Below are 18,671 nucleotides of genomic sequence, written 5' to 3'. Positions count from 1 at the left end.
TCAAGAGATATTGAGGCCCTGGTTAAGAAAGAAAAGGGGATACATAGTAGATACAGGCGAGTAGGAACAAATGAGGTACTTAATGGAGTATAAGAAATGTCAGAGAACAGTTAAGTAAAAAATCAGGAGAGCTAAAAGAAGGTATGAAGTTGCTCTGACAGACAAGGTGAAGGGGAATCCCAAGGGCTTCTACAGGTATGTTAAGAGCAAAAAGATTGCTAGGGACAAAATTAGCTTCCTGGAAGACCAGGATAGTAATCTATGTGTCGAGCCAAAATAGATATGGGAGATCTTAAATACATTCTTTGCATCTGTATTTACTGGGGAAATGGATACAGAGTCTATAGAGTTGAGGCAAAGCAGCATCAACTTCATGGACCCTGTATAGATTACAGAGGAGGAGGTATTTGCTATCCTGAGGCAAATCAGGGTGGATAAATTGTCTGGGCTTGACAAAGTGTTCCCTTGGATGCTACAGGAGGCAAGTACCGGGGCCCTAGCAGAGATATTTAAAGCAGCCTTAGTGACAGGAGAGGTACCAGAGGACTGGAGGATAGTCACTGTTCCACTGTTTAAAAGAGGCTCTAAACAGAAACCAGGAAATTTTAAGTTAGTGAGTCTGACATCAGTTGTGGGAAAGTTATTGGAAGATATTCCAAAGGACTGGATATTTAAGTTTTTGGATTGACATGGACTGATTATGGATAGTCAGCATGGCTTTGTGTATGGCAAGTCATGTCTAACCAAACATAGAGTTTTTTGAGGAAGTTACTAGGAAAGTGGATAAAGGCAAGGCAGTGGATATTGACTACATGGATTTTAGTGAGTCACTTGACAAGGTCCCATGTGGGAGGCTGGTCAAGATTGTTCATTCAGGATGAGGCAGTAAATTGGATTAGACATTGGCTTTGTGGGAGAAGCCAGAGAGTGATGATAGAGGCCTGTGACTAGTGGTGTGCCTCAGGGATCGGTGTTGGGTCCTTTGTTGTTTGTCATCTAAATCAATGATCTGGTTGAAAATGTGGTTAATTGAATCAGCAGATTTGTGGATGACTCCAGGATTGGGGGTGTAGTGGACAGTAAGGAAGGCTATCGTGGATTGCAGAAGGATCTGCATCAACGGGAAAAATGGGCTGAAAATGGCAGATGGAACTTAATGCAGACAGGTGCAAGGTTTTGCACTTTGGTAGGACCAACCAAGGTAGGTCTTACACAGTGAATGGTAGGGCACTGATGAGTGTGGTAGAACAAAGGGATCTGGGAATATAGGTCCATAATTCATTGAAAGTGGCATCACAGGTAGATAGGGTCGCAAAGAATATTTGGCACATTGGCCTTCATAAATCAATCTATTGAGTACAGATGATGGGATGTTGATGTTGTATAAGACATTGGTGTATTGTGTACAGTTTTAGTCACCTATCTACAGGAAAGATGTAAACAAGGTTGAAAGAGTGCAGAGAAAATCTACAAGTATGCTGCCAGGTCAGGAAAACCTATATTAATGATAGATTGAATAGATTAAGACTGTATTCTTTAGAATGTAGAAGATTGAGAGGAGATTTGATAGAGGTATACAAATATTGAATAATATTAATATATTATATTAATAGATAGGGTAAATGCAAGCAGGCTTTTTCCACTGATGTAGGGTGGTAGGGTAAGCCTCTTTTTCCAGAGGCCATGGGTTAAGAGTGAAAGGTGAAAAGTTTAAGGGGAACATGAGGGGGAACTTAGGAATATGGAGGGCTATGTTCTTGTTGTTGGGAGCAGGCCATTTCAATTGGTTTTTGGCATGGACTAGATGAGCCAAAGGGTCTGTTTCTATGGTGTACTTCTCTATGACTATTTCTGTTTTTTAAAAAAATGGTAATTCAAGCTGAAACCCACTGTTCTTTCCCAGAAATGAATACGTCTTCTGATTTTTGTAAATTAATTTATTGAAAGTAAATCTTTTCTGCCATTTTTGTCCCTCTTGCAACTCAGAACTAAATTCATGAAGTTCATCCTGCGGTTTAGAGCCTTGGTTTAATGGGGAACGTGGTATGTTCGCACTCACACTAACGGACCCTAAAAACATAATTAGTTACTATGAAGTACAAATAATTAACTTAAAATTCAGTTTGCTAATGTTAATGACTTCCTTCTTAGGCTTACGTGGAGAAGTTCAAGTTTACAAGCGTGGTTGCAGGTGATTTACTGGAGTTTTTCTTGGGCTTTTTTCCTGAGCTGAGGGAGAAATGTGTAGACAGCAAGGAAGGTTGGTGAGATGTTTGAACAGAATTTTCTAAGTATCCTTCAGACTATTCTGAGTAACTGTGAACAATGTTTGATTGCATTCGATTGCACAGAACCTACCATGTAACATTGGAGAGGAGAGTGGAACATGAGAGAAACCTCCCACGATCCTGTCCTATCAGATTCCTTCTTTTCCAGCCCTTTACCCTTTCCACCTATCATCTCTCAGCTTCTTACTGCATCTCCCCCCTCCACCAACCTGGTTTCCACTGTCACCTTTCAGCTTGAACTCCCTCCCTAACCCCACCTTCTTATTCTGGCTACCTCACCCTTCCTTTCCAGACCTGATGAAGACTCTCATCTCGAAACGTAGACAGTTTATTCATTTCCACAGATGCTGCCTGACCTCCTGTGTTCCTCCAGCAATTTGTATGTGTTACTCTGTATTTCCAGCTTCTGCAGAATCACTTGTGTTTAATGATACACAAGCCAATGTGCCTCACATTAGCATTGACCTCTGCTTTGATCTCTTGTGATAATAATACTGAATTAGCAGTTAGAAGTTTTCAGGAGCTTTTTTCGTAGTAGTGTTCTTTATTTATCAACAGTTTTTATAAGCCTCACTAGGTTCTCCCAAATGAATTCTCTTGATCCACCTGTTCAGCTGCATGGAAGGACACCAGGCAGTTGAGTTGCATCTGAGGTGATCTTCAAAAGCCTGTTAACAGGCTCAGAGCACAATAATTATTAATTTCCTTCATGATTAGATGAGTGATGCCCAAAGATGGTGAGATTTAAAGGAGTATATAATGGATGCACAGCATGCTGCAAGCAGTACACTATTATTGTACGGCACTGTCATTAGTTTCAGGATCAATAACCTCATGCTTCCCAACCTTCTCAGACATCAGCAACAATAGTCAACCAGTAGAGCAGGTTTCTGATGCATTTTCATGAAAGCAAGCTGTTTTATTATGTCATGGGCAAATCGAGCTTGAAACGGGGTCCAGAGTTGATCCTATGAACTGTGCTGCTATGGGGGGGGGGGGGGGGGGGGAGGCATCCAGTGCAAATGAGAGAGAGAGAGAGACAAGATTAATGTTATGGTTTCTTCTGCCAGCTTGTTTACCTTCTCCCCAAGGACACTTTGCCTGCTTGTAAAGGTTCCTGCAGAAAGAGCAGGGCGGAGCTGGTTGATGGACAGCCGGTGTCCAGCATGTGGAGATAAAAAGCAGGTCCGCTGGGACACAGACAGACACACCATGAGACAGGCAGTGTGGGCACTGAATGAGCTTTGTGCACCCACATGAAGGTGGGGTTTTCGGAGGATCGATTCGGGGAAATCGATCGGGGCTCGCAGTGTGAAAAGGTGCGACCGGTGGGGAATTATTCGTGTGTCCACCCTTGCCTGGGTGATAGTTCCACCACTGAAGAACGGTCGTATGTGATATGGTCATAATCGGTGACCAGAACAGGACTTCGCAAGACAACGGGAAGATCAACAGCATCACCTCTCATATATATATATCTCTCTCTCTCCCCCTCTCCGTCTCTCTTCCTCCTCTCCCCCCCCGCCAACATTACTCAAATAACTACCTCGAACTGAACTGAACTCTTCACTACCGTAGGACTCTATCCATTTACCCCTAGGTTTGAAAGAGCCTGGTTTTGGTTCCTATTTCCACACTTCTGTATATATATCTATATATTATTGCTAAACTGTTTCATATATTTGCATTCTATAGTACTGTATCGCGTAGTTACTAATAAACACTATTAGTTTATAGCAATACTAGACTCCAAAGTGTTTTTCCATTTCTGCTGGTTCTTTAACCCGGTCACAGGGTTCGTGACAACTGCCTGTAATTTGGACACACTACAGCACTATACAGTGCAGAAAAGTTGCTCATCCTGTAAATTGTGGACTCTGCCCTGTGGGTCTTTATGTGTCATTGCTCAGTGCCATCACCAATATAGCATAACATCGAGTGCACAATTTGTGTATTCCAGTTTTTTTTTGTAGAAGGCAAATAGTGACATAACTTAAACATTGCTATACAGTATATTTTAAGTCTTCTTATGGGTTAGTGCACTATCTCAGATCGTGAAATTCAATATGATTATTGCTTTCATATTACTGCAGTGTCATATTTGTGTAAGAATCCCAGCTGGAGTATGCTGTGCATGCATGATGGTTTGTGACATTAGCTGGGAAGACTTTTGACTGAAACATTGGAACCTACCCTTAGGCAAGTTAGGCAAGCCATTGCACTACTAAGGAGCAAGCTCTGCTCCCTCCTACTTGGTTACTGAAAATCTACAGTTCTTATCTACTCTTGAGAATCACATGCAGCAGATAAAGCTGCAAGTTTCAACCTATGCTATAAATCTCTTTGTACCTCGCACTTCAGAATTCAGTTTTCCTTTCCTGAGCACTATGTACTGTTGCTAAACTAAGGGCTTCATACTTGTATCAGCAGAAAATAATTTCCAAAAAGGACAGCCATTTGAATTTGAATTCCCAACAAGGAGTCAGTGATTTGCACATACATGCTATTTATGTATGAGGTTTTACCATAAACAGATAAACAAGCTGCTCTCCCAATTAGAGCCATCATTAATATATATTTAAGCTCTGTACAAAAATGTTACTGAAGTAAAAAAAAATTTAAATAACATCAGCTGAGATTTTTAGTTGCTCATAGTTTATTGAAAGTAACTTACCTGAGATTAGTTTGTACAGTAGAAGAGAAATGCTATTTTAATTCTAGGTTAGACTTTGCTGCTGAAGCAGAATTATTACCTAACCAATTTCTGCAACTAAATAGTATAATCTGGCAATGGTCAGTCTTGTTTATTTTCATAATATTTTGCTATTTTAAAAAATCAATAAATTACTGAAATACTGTAAGTTGTACTCTTATTACTGCTGACCATTTTATCAAGATAGAAATTATTGCATGGATTTCAACTAAGAAGTTGATTGATCAAATATTAGTTTTAACTGGAGTGTATTTTCTCCCTTGGTTTTAGGACTAGAGTTTGAGCGCTGGCTGAATGCGTCTGGGCCACCACTGTTGGAACCAGACTTGTCTCAGGGATCCAGTTTGATAAAACCGGTGGAAACTTTGTACCAACTCTGGAGTTCAGAAAGTCTTGATGGAAACCATATTACAGACATTGATATATCCAAATGGAAAACATTCCAAATAGTCCATTTGTTGGACAAACTCCTGGACAGATCTCCATTGCCTCATGGTATGACAATAAGTGGAATAACTCATTATTGTTGTTATATTATTGTACGCTTTGTTTGTTTAACATAGATGTTGATGGCTTTAGTGCAAAACAAATCTGTCATGGTTGAAATAAGGAAGTTCAAGTTCAGAGCATTCAGCTGATTGGGTGGGGGAGAGAAAACAAAATAAAATTTGCTTGTGAGCAGTTTTATTCGGTGCATTTAGGAAACCCAATCATTTATATGTTGATAAGAAGTAGAGTTAAACAAATAGTTCCGTTGTGTTGTGAGATCCAGCTCAGTAATTATGGCATGTATTAGCATTAACAATTTAATAGGCTATCTCAATGAAAAGGCTTAATCTGAGGTTTGAAGCTTCAATATAATGGATTAAAATTTTGATTTTATCCCTTGCTGCTAACCACTGGAAATGTCACTCCACTCTTTCAGAAGGGAGGGAGGCAGAAGAAAGGAAATTATAGGCCAGTTAGCCTAACTTCAGTGATTAGAAAGATGTTGGAGACTATTTCTAAGGGTGAGGTTTCAGGGTATTTGGAGGCATATGACAAAATCAGCCAAAGTCAGTATAGTTTCCTTAAGAGGAAATCTTTTATGACAAATTTGTTGGAATTCTTTGAGGAAATAACAAGCAGGACAGAGAGTCAGTGGATGTTGTTTAGTTGGACTTTCAGAAACCTTTGACAAGGTGCAGCATATGAGGCTGTTTATCCAGATAGGAGCCCATTGTATTACAGGAAAGATACTAGTCTGGATAAAAGATTGGCTAACTGGTAGGATTTATAACTGGCAAGATTATAACTGTTCGCAAGTAGTCATCCTGATTCATTGTTCCAGTGTGTTTTGGATAGCTGGATAATGCTGATACTGTTCTCACCAGTGTATGGATATTGAGCAGCAAACTGCGAATTTTAGCAGTGCAAAAAATGAAAATCATAAATTTTTGTTTGGATTACTTGTAAAACATCTGTTGCTTTGACTTTACTATTATGCTGAAGTTTTGGCTGTAAATTTGATTCAGGGTCAGCCAGTCCTGAATTTAAACTGGTATTGGTTGCATTCAGTCATTACCATGTAATCATTAAAAGTTGTTTCTTTACAGCTGGAGGCTTACAGTGACCAAGCCCTGTTTAGAGAATTGCTTTCTTAAGGTCTGCCTGTTCCATTTATATTGCTTAGTGATATAATGAAATGCCTGATAATCATTCTGGTTAATGCCTAGATTTTCTCTTTTATGCCCTGTCAGAAGTCATGATGAAGCTATCAAAGAGTTACTCTGCACTGCTCGACTCAATGAATGCTGAAGTAAGAATTAGGTGGTTACAGATTGTGGTCAGAAATAACTATTTACCCGATTTTTACAAAGTACGACGATTTTTAGAAAACCATGTAAGTGACATCATTTCTGAAGCTTCCGATTGATTTGGATTAAGCTAATACAATAATTAACCAATTATTGAAATTACTTAAGATTTTGTTCTTGAATGCTTTTGAACTACATTCAGATCAATGACGATAATGTGCATCAATATGGAAGGCTGCAAAGTAATTTGTTCTCAAGTTTTGGAACTTTTGAGATAGAATATTTGAACTAAGTGGAATTCAGTGAGGACTTTATGGTCATGAAATCTAGACCTGAATTTCAGTAGGTTGTAGGGTGTATTGTAGGGATCCATAACACTTGTAATAATGACCAGTGAGGCACAGGGAGAATTTGTATTTACTGAGAAGTAACCTTTATTGTCTCAAATAAAAGGCACTGATGGGTCTCCATCCCATTGGCTCAAGGTCACCTGACCTACCCAAGTCACCTTACTGGCTCTAGTCCAGGGCAACAATCAATGTTGTTCTATGGTTTCTGCCCCCTAGCCTTGTATATTTATGTTGTTCAACTCTGACTGGTCCAAACCAGTCAAACTAGGTGGCCCACACACTGGGTTTAATGAGATTACAGATTGCTGTAAAATTTTCTTCAGAATCTGCTCTGTATGTCCACTTTCCTCTTTCCCTTTAAGATCCTCAGGGGCTACCTAACAATCTTTTCATTTTTTTTTAAGCAGCGGTTAATTATTAAGTACTAGATAACAAAAAAACTTACTTAATGTTTTCAGTTAATACTGTGAACTGCTGGTACTAAAAGCTGAAATTTATTCCCAATGTATGCAAATGTATTGTCTTTCTTTTTGTATTTAATGTGATAAAAAAGGAGCCCACTAACTTCTTGTGTAACATCTTTTCTAGACCTCACGAATGTATACTGGTCCTTTATATGAGGATCTGTGTGCTGGAACCATGAAGGCTATTGCCATGGAGACATTTTACCTGACACAGAACAGACTGCATGTAAACTTGAGGAGAGCAATCCAACAGATTTTTGCACACAGTGCTAACCCTGCTGCTGTTATGACACTGCTTGAAGATAAACCATCAGATACGACCAACCCCATCTCACTCAGGGATGTGAATGTCTCTGCGTAGCTGATCAAACCGTGCTTTTGTAGAATGGATATAACTAAATATTTGTGATTTCCTAAATCAGTCATTTTTCACAGGATATATGTTGGATAACATAAGAGAATGGAGAAGCCTAAGCCAGCATTCCAAAAATGTTTCATGCAAAAAAATAATATTTGTTGAAAGATTGGCCACAGTGTAGAAACCTTGTCACTCTTGTATTGTTAGATACACATGTAAATTGTAGATTCTAGAACCATAGTTTGAGGATCATTATTCTTAATCCAAACACTTGAACTCTTTAGCTAGAAGAGCTGCTTGGAAGAAAAAGATATTTCCTCAACTCTGACAGAATAGTTGACGCAGTACAGAACTGTTGGTGCTAAAGAAGTAATCAGGAAACAAGGTGAGGCCAAATGGTTGGTTTTAATAAAAGTTTAAATAGTATTGGTTGGTGCTGTTGAGCTGGTTGCACCATGCCTATTATCTATTACCAGAAAGGATTTCTAATGAACACATCTGTATAAAGAATGTGAAGTCTCATTTTTGCCAATGTAGAACGTATGACTTTGTTTAATTCACATGGGTTTTATAGTGCAAATTTGATTTGGTTTTTAGCCAGTACAGGCTTTGTTAACAATAACATTTTACTCAAGGCAAAGTTTGTAGGTTCTTTAAGTTATTGTAAAGTTGTTTCTTCCTGGGTTTTCTAAGTTACGTCTGTAAAAATTGAGCTTTTAAATTCATTATGCATATTTCAGATACTCTTGCCCTCATGCAGTCAAAGTTATCAATGTGAAGTTAATGACAACAGATTTCATAGCTAGGTTGTTTCAGAACATTTTTTAATCTAAATTCTTCCCATATTTTCTATAAATAATTTAAGATGAGTTTTCCTTTGCCTTTACAATGGATAATGAATGGAAATTAGTCGACTTTTCTACTGTTGTATTTTCCACTTCACATTCTTAAAGAATATTTTTTTCTCCAAAATTTATTGCTAGGGGTATTTTTGAGAAAGTAAGTGGCTTCTGAATTCTTAGAGTTCACTTGTGGTTGTTTGGAATTGTAAACTGAGATGGAATAAGGAACATGTTTATTTTATCCAAGTTAGTGATTGTTAATGTATTATAAGGAAAAGTACAATCAGGGTGATAGTCTGTTTTAAAAAGGAACATCATGACTTGTGTTTCAATTAATCATTTAAGTTTTAACCCACAGGACAAGCTTCCCTTTTAATGTGCTTCTTGCACTGCTGACTTAAGATACTTAATCTTCCATCCATGTGCTTTTCTTTTTTTCAATTCCATTGTATTTCTGTTTAAAGTATAACCATTTTAGACAACAAAATTTCTTGGTAAACAGACCTGAGGTGCAATGGAATAATATTTGAGTTCAAATTTGATTGCTGACTTCACTGACTGCTCATTTAAACTTCCCAGATGTGGTTCAAGGCTACAATGGTGGGATATTATGCAGTTGGTAATGGTTAATGCCACATTAACTTGGTGGTCCTGACTATTCTCTAGTTTCTGATTTTTTTTGTTCCTGACTGTAGTCCTACAATTTGAATAGAGTGTTTCTGATTCTCAGTTTGAAGATGTGCTATGTGCTCTGCCTTGGAAATGTTGGAATCAGCAGGTAGTTCATTGAACAAAATCCAATTGTGAAGATGATATGAAGAAATGTGTAACTTTCCAACACTGGAAGCACATCATCAAAAATTGAATTATCTGATGGATTTTTTAAACCTTTTTTCTGCTTTTTGTTCAAATGTGTTTTGAAAGCATACGCAAAAAAAATGTTAAGGGGCCAACGACTGTGTAATAGATTTGCACAAAACTTTGTGACTGTACCTTTCTCAGGAAGTGCAACCACTGGTGCCTTTCTCAACAGTATTCAACTGATTTATGGTCCGTAAGCTTCTGTCCCTTTTAACAGAAGTCTTATTAGTAAAATGAAATAAAACACTTCCTCAGAAAATATATCATTAATTTGTTTACAAAAATATTTTGTAAGTCAGAACTATTTTATTATGTCCCAAATAATACTTAGTAACAAAATATGGTTTAGCTTTGTTTTTATAAATTGCAGTGTTTTTCATAGTGTCAGATGTCATGAGTCACAGATATTTTTTTTCCCGAGACCGAAGAAGCTATTTGCCAAACAGCTTGTGTGGAGAATGTAGTTTTCAGATTTATGCGTTTTTTTAAAGTAACAATCACTGATAATGAACCTACACTAAAAATTTTAAAAAAAGGATTAGAAGATCCAAAAAAAACACATCTACCCAAAATATTGTAACACTGACTTGGTGTGGTTTTCCAGCATTTTCTGTTCTAACTTCAAATTTACAGCACTCGGTTTTGTATTTGTATTAATGAAACTGTCTTTGTATAAAACAACTAAAAAATTTTGAAATGCTCTTATGTCTGCAATATTTTAAACTGAACTTTACACTTGATAAGAAAGGGCAGATGATTATCCAATATATTACAAGTGCAGGTTTGGTGAAAAATATGAATGTGGACAAAATTAAACAAAGTAGCCATTGATTTATTGGGTGAATTGGATAATGCCAGTACAGTATTTAAATGTATGAACAGATTGGTTTGATCCTTCTTCCTGCTTTAACAATGTTACAAGGACGGGTTCAAATATTTGTCTATGCACAGGTGAAGTAATACAGTGTAAATTGAGAAATGATTGTTTTGACTACGAAGTAATAAAACAGCTTTTGGGACTGAACCTGCTCACCAAGGCATTGAAAAAGCCTGCAACTAAAGCTAAGTACTTGAAAAGTAATTTTTGGGAATATGTAAAAAATACTTTGTTAGTGTTAGATTTAATTGTGTAAGCAAAGCTAAGTTTTTTTTTTAAACTGGATTACCTTGTTTTGGAAATGAAAGTTCAGAAAAAGTGAAACATTATGCAATGGGCTCTATATCTGAACAGTAGAGACTATAAACATGTATGCATTAAATGTCAAAATTCTGTATATTGGACAATTTAATATAGTAATTGATTTTTTTGTTTGTGTTTTACATGCTTATGTCAATATATATGTATATACTCTTTCTGGACTTGGAGAAAGTTGGATGTGTTTTCTTACGCTTGTGTTCTATTCATTTTGCACTACACAGATTTGCAAGTTTCATTTAAAGAAAAGGTTTAAAAATTGTTTCTCTGTGTGGAAAACTTCTGTAGTCTTTTACAGTGGTTGAGGTTTTGTTTGTGTTTTTGTATTTCCCCTAAAATCAATGTATTCTATTATTTAATAACAGTTTAATACCAGGAGGGGAGTACAATGGGCAACTAATTATTTAGTATGTATTTAGTTCTAGTAACCAAAGGCACATCTTGTTCCTTTAGTTTATTTTCCTGCCACAGTATAATGGCATTAACTGAGGACCGCCCCTGTCTCTTTTCATGTGTTAACTGGGTATACTTCAAAAATATCCTCTTTGTACTGGCCTCTTATTGTAAACTTGAGAAATTCTGCAAATGCTGGAAATCCAAAGCAACACACACAAAATGCTGGAGGAACTCAGCAGGTCAGGCAGCATGTATAAACAGTTGACAGTTTGGGCGAAGACCCTTCTTCAAGATTCATTGAAAGTTACCTTGTGCAAAGTTGCACAATGATACCATCACCATCTCAACTTTCTGAAAATGATTTCGAGATTATTGAAAACTTAACGGCAATCAAATTCCAGTCATTGGATTAATTATCCTCATGGCCTTCATTGCTGCAGTAACTAATGTGTAGTACTACTAAACCCAACACTTAAATTCTTTAACCAAATAATTATATTTAATATATTACCAGAATAATTTTAGTAGTTTCAAATCATGACCCAGTGTTGCAGTTGAGACACAGAAAACTCATTTATAACTTACTTTGTGTTACCAAACCATTTATTTATGGGATTGAAATAAGTACCTGAAAAGTGTTGCAACTATTTTATTTTCTATATCAAATATTGTTTATTCTTACTTACTTAAATTTACATAGAAAAATAAAATAGAAAGACTGGCAAAAAAATTAAAAATCTAAGCAATTTGACAAATTTTAGTCTGTTGCATAGTTCTACTAAACTGAAGCTTGATCTATTATTAAAACATGAAAATTCACAAATTTGTGAAAATGGAAGTCAACAGTTACAATGTTTTGTTGAATTGAAGACAAGGCCGAAGAATAGGTTTTGGCAATGAATCAAATTTAATGTCACCAGTATACGTCATGAAATTTGTTAACTTTACTACAGCAGTACAGTGAATTCATGATAAATATAGAGAAAAGAAATGGAGTTACAGTAAATATATATATTAGACCATAAGATATAGGAGCAGAAGTAGGCCATTCAGCCCGTTGAGTGTACCATCATTCAATCATGGGCTGATCCAATTCTTCCAGTCATCCCCACTCCCCTGCCTTCTCCCCATTCCCTTTGATGCCCTGGCTAATCTCTGCCTTCAATGCACCCAATGACTTGACCTCCACAGCCGTTCATGGCAACAAATTCCACAGATTTACCACCGTCTGACTAAAGTAATTTCTCCGCATCTCAGTTCTAAATGGATGTCCTTCAATCCTGAAGTCGTGCTCTCTTGTCCTAGACTCCCCTACCATGGGAAATAACTTTGCTACATCTAATCTGTTCAGACCTTTTAACGTTTGGAATGTTTCTATGATATTCTCCCTCATTCTCCTGAACTCCAGGGAATATAGCCCAAGAACTGCCAGACGTTCCTCATACGGTAAGTCTTTCATTCTTGGAATCATTCTCGTGAATCTTCTCTGAACCCTCTCCAATGTCAGTATATTCTTTCTAAAATAAGGAGGCCAAAGCTGCACACAATACTCCAAATGTGTTCTCATGAGTGCCTTATAGAGCCTCAACATCACATCCCTGCTTTTATATTCTATACCTCTAGAAATGAATGCCAACATTGCAGTCACCTTCTTCACCACTGACTCAACCTGGAGGTTAATCTTTAGGTTATCTTGCATAAGGACGCCCAAGTCCCTTTGCATTTTGAATTCTCTCCCCAACTAAATAATAGTCTGCTCATTTATTTCTTCCACCAAAATGCATGACCATACACTTTCCAACATTGTATTTCATTTGTCACTTCTTTGCCCATTCCCATAAACTATCCAAGCCTCCCTGAAGTCTTTCTTTTTCCTCAACACTACCCACTCCTTCACTTATCTTTGTATCATCAGCAAATTTAGCCACAAATCCATTAATGCCATAGTCCAAATCATTGACATACATCGTAAAAAAAAACAGCGGTTTCAACACTGACCCCTGGGGAGCTCCACTGGTAACCAACAGCCAGCCAGGATACAATCCCTTTATTCCCACCTTTTGTTTTCTGATGATCAGCCAATGCTAGTAACTTCCCTGTAATTCCTTTATCTTGCTAAGCAGCCTCATGTGCAGCACCTTGTTAAAAGTCTTCTGAAAATCCAAGTACACCATATCTACTGTATCTCCTTTGTCTACCCTCGTAATTTCCTCAAAAAATTGCAGTGGTTTAAACAGGCAGAATTTTCCTTTCAGGAAACCACGCTGGCTTTGGCCTAACTTGTCATGTGCCTCCAGGTACTCCATAATCTCCTCCCTATCAATTGATTCGAACAACTTCCCAACCACTGATGTCAGGCTAACAGGTCTATAGTTTCCTTTCTGCTGCTTCCCACCCTTATTAAATAGCAGAGTAACATTTGCAATTTTCCAGTCATCCAATACAATGGCAAAATTATCGATTCTTGAAAGATCATTGTTAATGCCTCTGAAATATTTCCAGCTACTTCCTTCAGAACCCGAGAGAGCATTCCATCAGGTCCAGGAGATTTATCTGGACCATTAAGCTTCCCGAGCACCTTCTCATTTGTAATTTATAGTGCAGGTGTCTTCCACTGTGAAGACTGATGCAAAATACGCATTCAGTTCCTTTGCCATCTCGGTGTCTCTCATTACAATATCTCCAGCGTCACTTTCTATTGGTCCTATATCTACCCTCAACTCTCTTTTACCCTTTATATACTTAAAAAATACTTAATATCTTCTTTGATATTAGTTGCCAGCTTCCTTTCATAATTCATCATTTCCTTCCTAATGACCTCCTTAGTTTCCTTCTGCAAGTTTTTAAAAGCTTCCCAATCCTCTATCTTGCCACTAGCTTTGGCTTCCTTGTATGCCCTCTCTTTTACTTTTACTTTGGCTCTGTCCACAGTTGTCAGCCATGGCAGTGAATTTCCATTCAAACATTTCTTATTTGGAACATATCTGTCTTGCACTTCCGTCATTTTTCACAGAAACTCCAGCCATTGCTGCTCTGCTGTCCTTCCTGCTAGTGTCCCTTTCCAGTCAACTTTGTCCAGTTCCCCCTCTAATGCAATTGTAATTTATTTTATTCCACTGAAATACCAACACATGGGAATTCAGTTTATCCTTCTCAAATTTAAAATTGAACTTGATGATATTGTGATCACTGTTCCCTAAGAGTTCCTTATCTGTTCCTTTATCTTAAGCTCTCTTATCACCTCCGAACCATTGCACAACACCCAATCCAGCACAGCAACTCCCCTAGTGGGCTCAACAACAAGCTGTTCTAAAAAGCCGTCCCTTAGACATTCTACAAATTGTCTCTCTTGAGGGCCAGTGCTTGACTGGCTTTCCCAATCCACTTTCATGTTAAAATCCCCAACGATTATCATGACATTGTCCTTCAGAAATGCCTTTGATATATATGTTTTTAAATAGTTAAGTTGAAATAAGTAGTGCAAAATAACATAAAAAAGCAGTGAAGTAATGTCCATTTAGAAATTGGATGACAGAGGGAAAAAAGCTGTTCCTGATTTGCTGAAAGTGTGCTTTCAGGCTTGTGTACTTCCTTCCTGTTCGTAACAGTATGAAGAGGGCACGTCCGAGCAAGTGGGGATCCTTAAAGATGGATGCCGCCCTCCTAAAGCACTACTCCTTGAAGATGTCTTGGATAGCTATGATACAGCTGACTAATTTTGCAAATTTCTGCAACTTATTTCAATCTTGTGCAGTAACTCTCCCCAACACCCCATACCGGATGGTGATGCAGCCAGTCAGGATGCTCTCCACATTTCAAGTGTGTTAGTTGACAACTTAAATCTCCTCAAACTCCTAATGAAATATAGCCGCTGTCTTGCCTTCTTTATGTTACATCCAGGTTAGGTCCTCGAAAACTTGAAATTGCTCATTCTCTCCACTTCTGATCTTGATAAGGATTGGTTCTTGTTCCCTTATCTTACCCTTTCTGAAATCCACTATCAGTTTTTTGGTCTTGCTGACATTGAGTGCAAGGTTGTTGCTGCGACACTCCTTACCTAACTGGCTATCTCATTCCCGTGTGCCCTTTTGACACCATCTGAAATTCTGCTAATAGTGGTTGTATCATCGGCAAATTCATAGTGCCATTTGCGTTATGCCTAGCCACACTCTTGCAAGTATTTCTCACCTCTTCAAACTTTGAATTTATACAGAATTAGATGAGTTTGTCTTTTCACTTCTGAGCTCAGCTTAAGACAGTACAACTAGAATACTGTATCATTACAAAAGTACTAAAAAAAAGCTTAGGTGGATAACATCACCTTCATGCATGCAAAACTCCCAACTTGTAAAGATACCTCACAAACTCATTTCTAGATATCAGTGTTCTGAAGTAGGGTTTTGATCCAAACCATTGACAGTTCCTTTCCTCCCATAGACACTGTTTAACCCTCTGAGTTCTAACAGCAGATTGTTGCTCATCATCTGGAAGATTTGTCACCAAGTCAAATAAAGAGACATTAAAGCAATTTTTTTAAAAGTCATAGTAATAGGTAAAAAGATTGTATGTTTGAAAAGGAAAAAGAGAAATTTAAGAGGGAATTCCAGTGGCGGACTACTTAAAAATTTGTATATCCTTGAAGACAGGTTTGGAGCACAGACATGTAAGGTTTTAAAACTAAAGGCAAGTACAAGTGTATCTCAAGAGAGGATATGGAAGAGTTGTTTGTAATTAAGATGATGCTTACCTGGTTGCTACTGGAGCCCAGAAAGCAAAGAGTTGATGGTTTTCATGCAAAATCTGTTTCTCAGTTTTACCCCTTTAAAATAAAATCAGAATCTTCTGGAAGTGCATACAAACATAGAAAACCTACAGCACTATACAGGCCCATTTGCCCACAAAGCTGTGCCAAACATGTCCTTACCTTAGAAATTACCTTAGCTCGTTTTTTCTGAGCTCCATTTACCTATCCAAGACCCTATCGTATCTGCCTCCACCACGGCTGCTGGCAGCCCATTCCGCGCACTCATCACTCTCTGCATAAAAAGACTTACCCCTGACATCTTCTCTATACCTACTTCCAAGCACCTTAAAACTGTGCCGTTTCGTGCTAGTCATTTCAGCCCTGGGGAAAAGGCCTCTGACTATCCACATGATCAATGGCTTTCATTAACTTATACGCAGGGTTGTTTTCCATTTCCAGGTTTTCAATTGATTCCTCATTATTCACTGATTTTTAGTAGCTCCCTTGCTCCATTTTAATACAATATTTATTGACCTTAAGGGTGAATCTTTGTCAAGTCTTTCTAATCCCTGATTCAACAAATATTTGCAGATTTCACTAATCATAGAGTGGCGTCTGGGGGGGAAAAGATGGAATGTCTTTCTCTAAGTTTGTGACTTTTTCATTCCTCTGCAACTGAAACAGTGAGACATCTGCAGTCTATTACCTTGGACTTTCAAGAGTCCAGATTGGTTAATTTTCAATACTCAAGTGTGAAGGAAACAAAATAATTGTTACTCTGGATCCAATGCACACAAAAATAACAAGATAAAGAACACCAATAAAAAGACATAAGGTAGCTTATGTACACTGATTGTATCTTCATAAAATGATGCTCGGCAGAGGAGTGTCTGTACATAAGCTGACTGACAGGAAATGATAAAAGTAAGGTGGATGGGGTGGGTTAGTGGATGTAGGTGATTCGCTGTACTACTTGGGGAAAGTAACTTTTTAATTCTGGTGACCCTGGTATGGATGCTACTTATCCTCCTCCCTGATGGTAGTGGGACAAACAGTCCACAAACCAAGTGGGTGGGATCCTTCATGATGTCACTCGCCTTCTTCCTTCACTTTTCTCTCTTTGATGGCAGGTAGGTTGGTGCTGGTGATGCATTGGAGACACCATTGTAGAGCCTTCCTGTCTTTTGCAGTGCAGTTTCCGTACCATGCAGTGACGCAACTTGTTAGGATGATCTCTACTGCACATCTGCAGAATGTCTTGAGTACGGATGTGCATAGTGCAGCTCTCTTCAGCCTCCTCACAAAGTAGAGGCATTGGTGTGCTTTCCCCAATTGTGCAGAGTGTGCTCTGGGACCATGAGAGGTTGTCAGAGATGTGCACTCCCAGGAGTTTGAAACACCTTGCAATTTCCATTGGTGTAAAAAGGGGTGTGAGCAGTGCAAATTCTGAAGTCTCTTTTGTCCTGTTGACATTGAGGAAGGGGTTATTTGCCTGGCTCCAGGCCTTGAGCTCTTCCACCTCCTCTCTGTAGGTCGTCTCAACGTTGTTGGTGATGAGCCCCAACTTTATTGTGTCATTGGCAAACTTCACAATGTGATTACTTGGGTGTTTTGCCATGCAGAGTTCATAGCAATGGGCTCAGCACACAGCCCTGGGGAAGGTGTGGGGAGCGGGTGTTGGGGAGTAGGAGTTTGTTCACCAAGGTCTGTGGGACGGCAATGTTGAATGCCAAACTGAAATCCAGAAACAGACTTTTTCAAAGGTTGGGTCATTGCTCTTGTAAGATATTGAGAACTTGCTGCACATTTGAAGCTGCAGATCTTTCGATCAGATCCCTTTCCTTCCCCAGGTGGAGGTAAAAATTAAATCCTGTGAAGGAATGCAGGGCATTTTGCCATTGGTATTCTGATCCTTTAAAGAACATAAAGCAAATTAAATCCTAACCTGCTGGGACTGCACTCACTGTAATCAGATGTAACCATGTTTGGAACACCCATGCAATCTTGGCAGTTCCCGACCTGCTCATCTCTTCAGTGGGGCTTTGCTGACTGTAAATACCATGTTGGTTCAGAGTTGAGCACCTGGCCAAGTGGTTAAGGCATCTAGTGATCTGAAGGTCGCAATTTGAGCCCCAGGTAAGGCAGTGTGTTGTGTCCTTGAGCAAGGCACTTGAACCACACATTGCTCTGCGACGACACTGGTGCCAAGCTGTATTAGCCCTTGCCCTTCCCTTGGGCAACATCGGTGGTGTGGAGAGGGGAGACTGCTGGTCTCCCAAACAACCCTGCCTAGGTCTGCGCCCTGGAAACTTTCCAAGGTGCAAATCCATGGTCTCTCGAGACTAACGGAGTTCAGTGGCAGTGCCACACACTTTGCTCCTTGAACTTTCACCAGAATTACCTTGGTCAAAGTACAACAAATGGATTCATTTTTGTGGATTCATATTTATGGAGATGAATAGCTGTAACTGAATAAACAGTTAACTGTTAATTGCTGTACAAATGTTTTTAATTAGGTTTTACTTCTTAATAGAATTCATTGTTATTAGTTTTTGAATGAGCATTTATAATCTCAGACTAGACTCTAGATTGTTTCAGTGGTTCAGTCCAGATGAGTGGTCCCAAGCACTGATCATCTTCAGTGTGGTCTCATCCACACTGACC

The 18,671-nt window shown here is 38.5% G+C and overlaps 1 protein-coding gene across 2 annotated transcripts in view; it reads left to right on the top strand.

Annotated features, from left to right (window-relative positions):
* The window catches only part of rnpepl1 (arginyl aminopeptidase like 1), a 65,215-nt gene extending 54,184 nt beyond the window's left edge, over positions 1-11,031 (top strand). Inside the window, exons 8-11 of one of the 2 annotated variants that reach the window (XM_059944585.1) lie at positions 2,152-2,191; positions 5,272-5,496; positions 6,741-6,883; positions 7,736-11,031. In XM_059944585.1, the coding sequence (XP_059800568.1) occupies positions 2,152-2,191; positions 5,272-5,496; positions 6,741-6,883; positions 7,736-7,972 (645 nt within the window). In that variant the 3' untranslated portion in view covers positions 7,973-11,031. Of the gene's footprint in view, positions 1-2,151; positions 2,261-5,271; positions 5,497-6,740; positions 6,884-7,735 lie in introns of both variants that reach the window. The other variant, XM_059944578.1, reaches the window with a different exon arrangement.
* Positions 11,032-18,671: the final 7,640 nt, after the last annotated feature.

Source organism: Hypanus sabinus, chromosome 2, assembly GCF_030144855.1.
Source record: "Hypanus sabinus isolate sHypSab1 chromosome 2, sHypSab1.hap1, whole genome shotgun sequence".
Lineage (NCBI taxonomy): Eukaryota > Metazoa > Chordata > Chondrichthyes > Myliobatiformes > Dasyatidae > Hypanus > Hypanus sabinus.
This window is presented reverse-complemented; position numbering and strand designations above follow the sequence as displayed.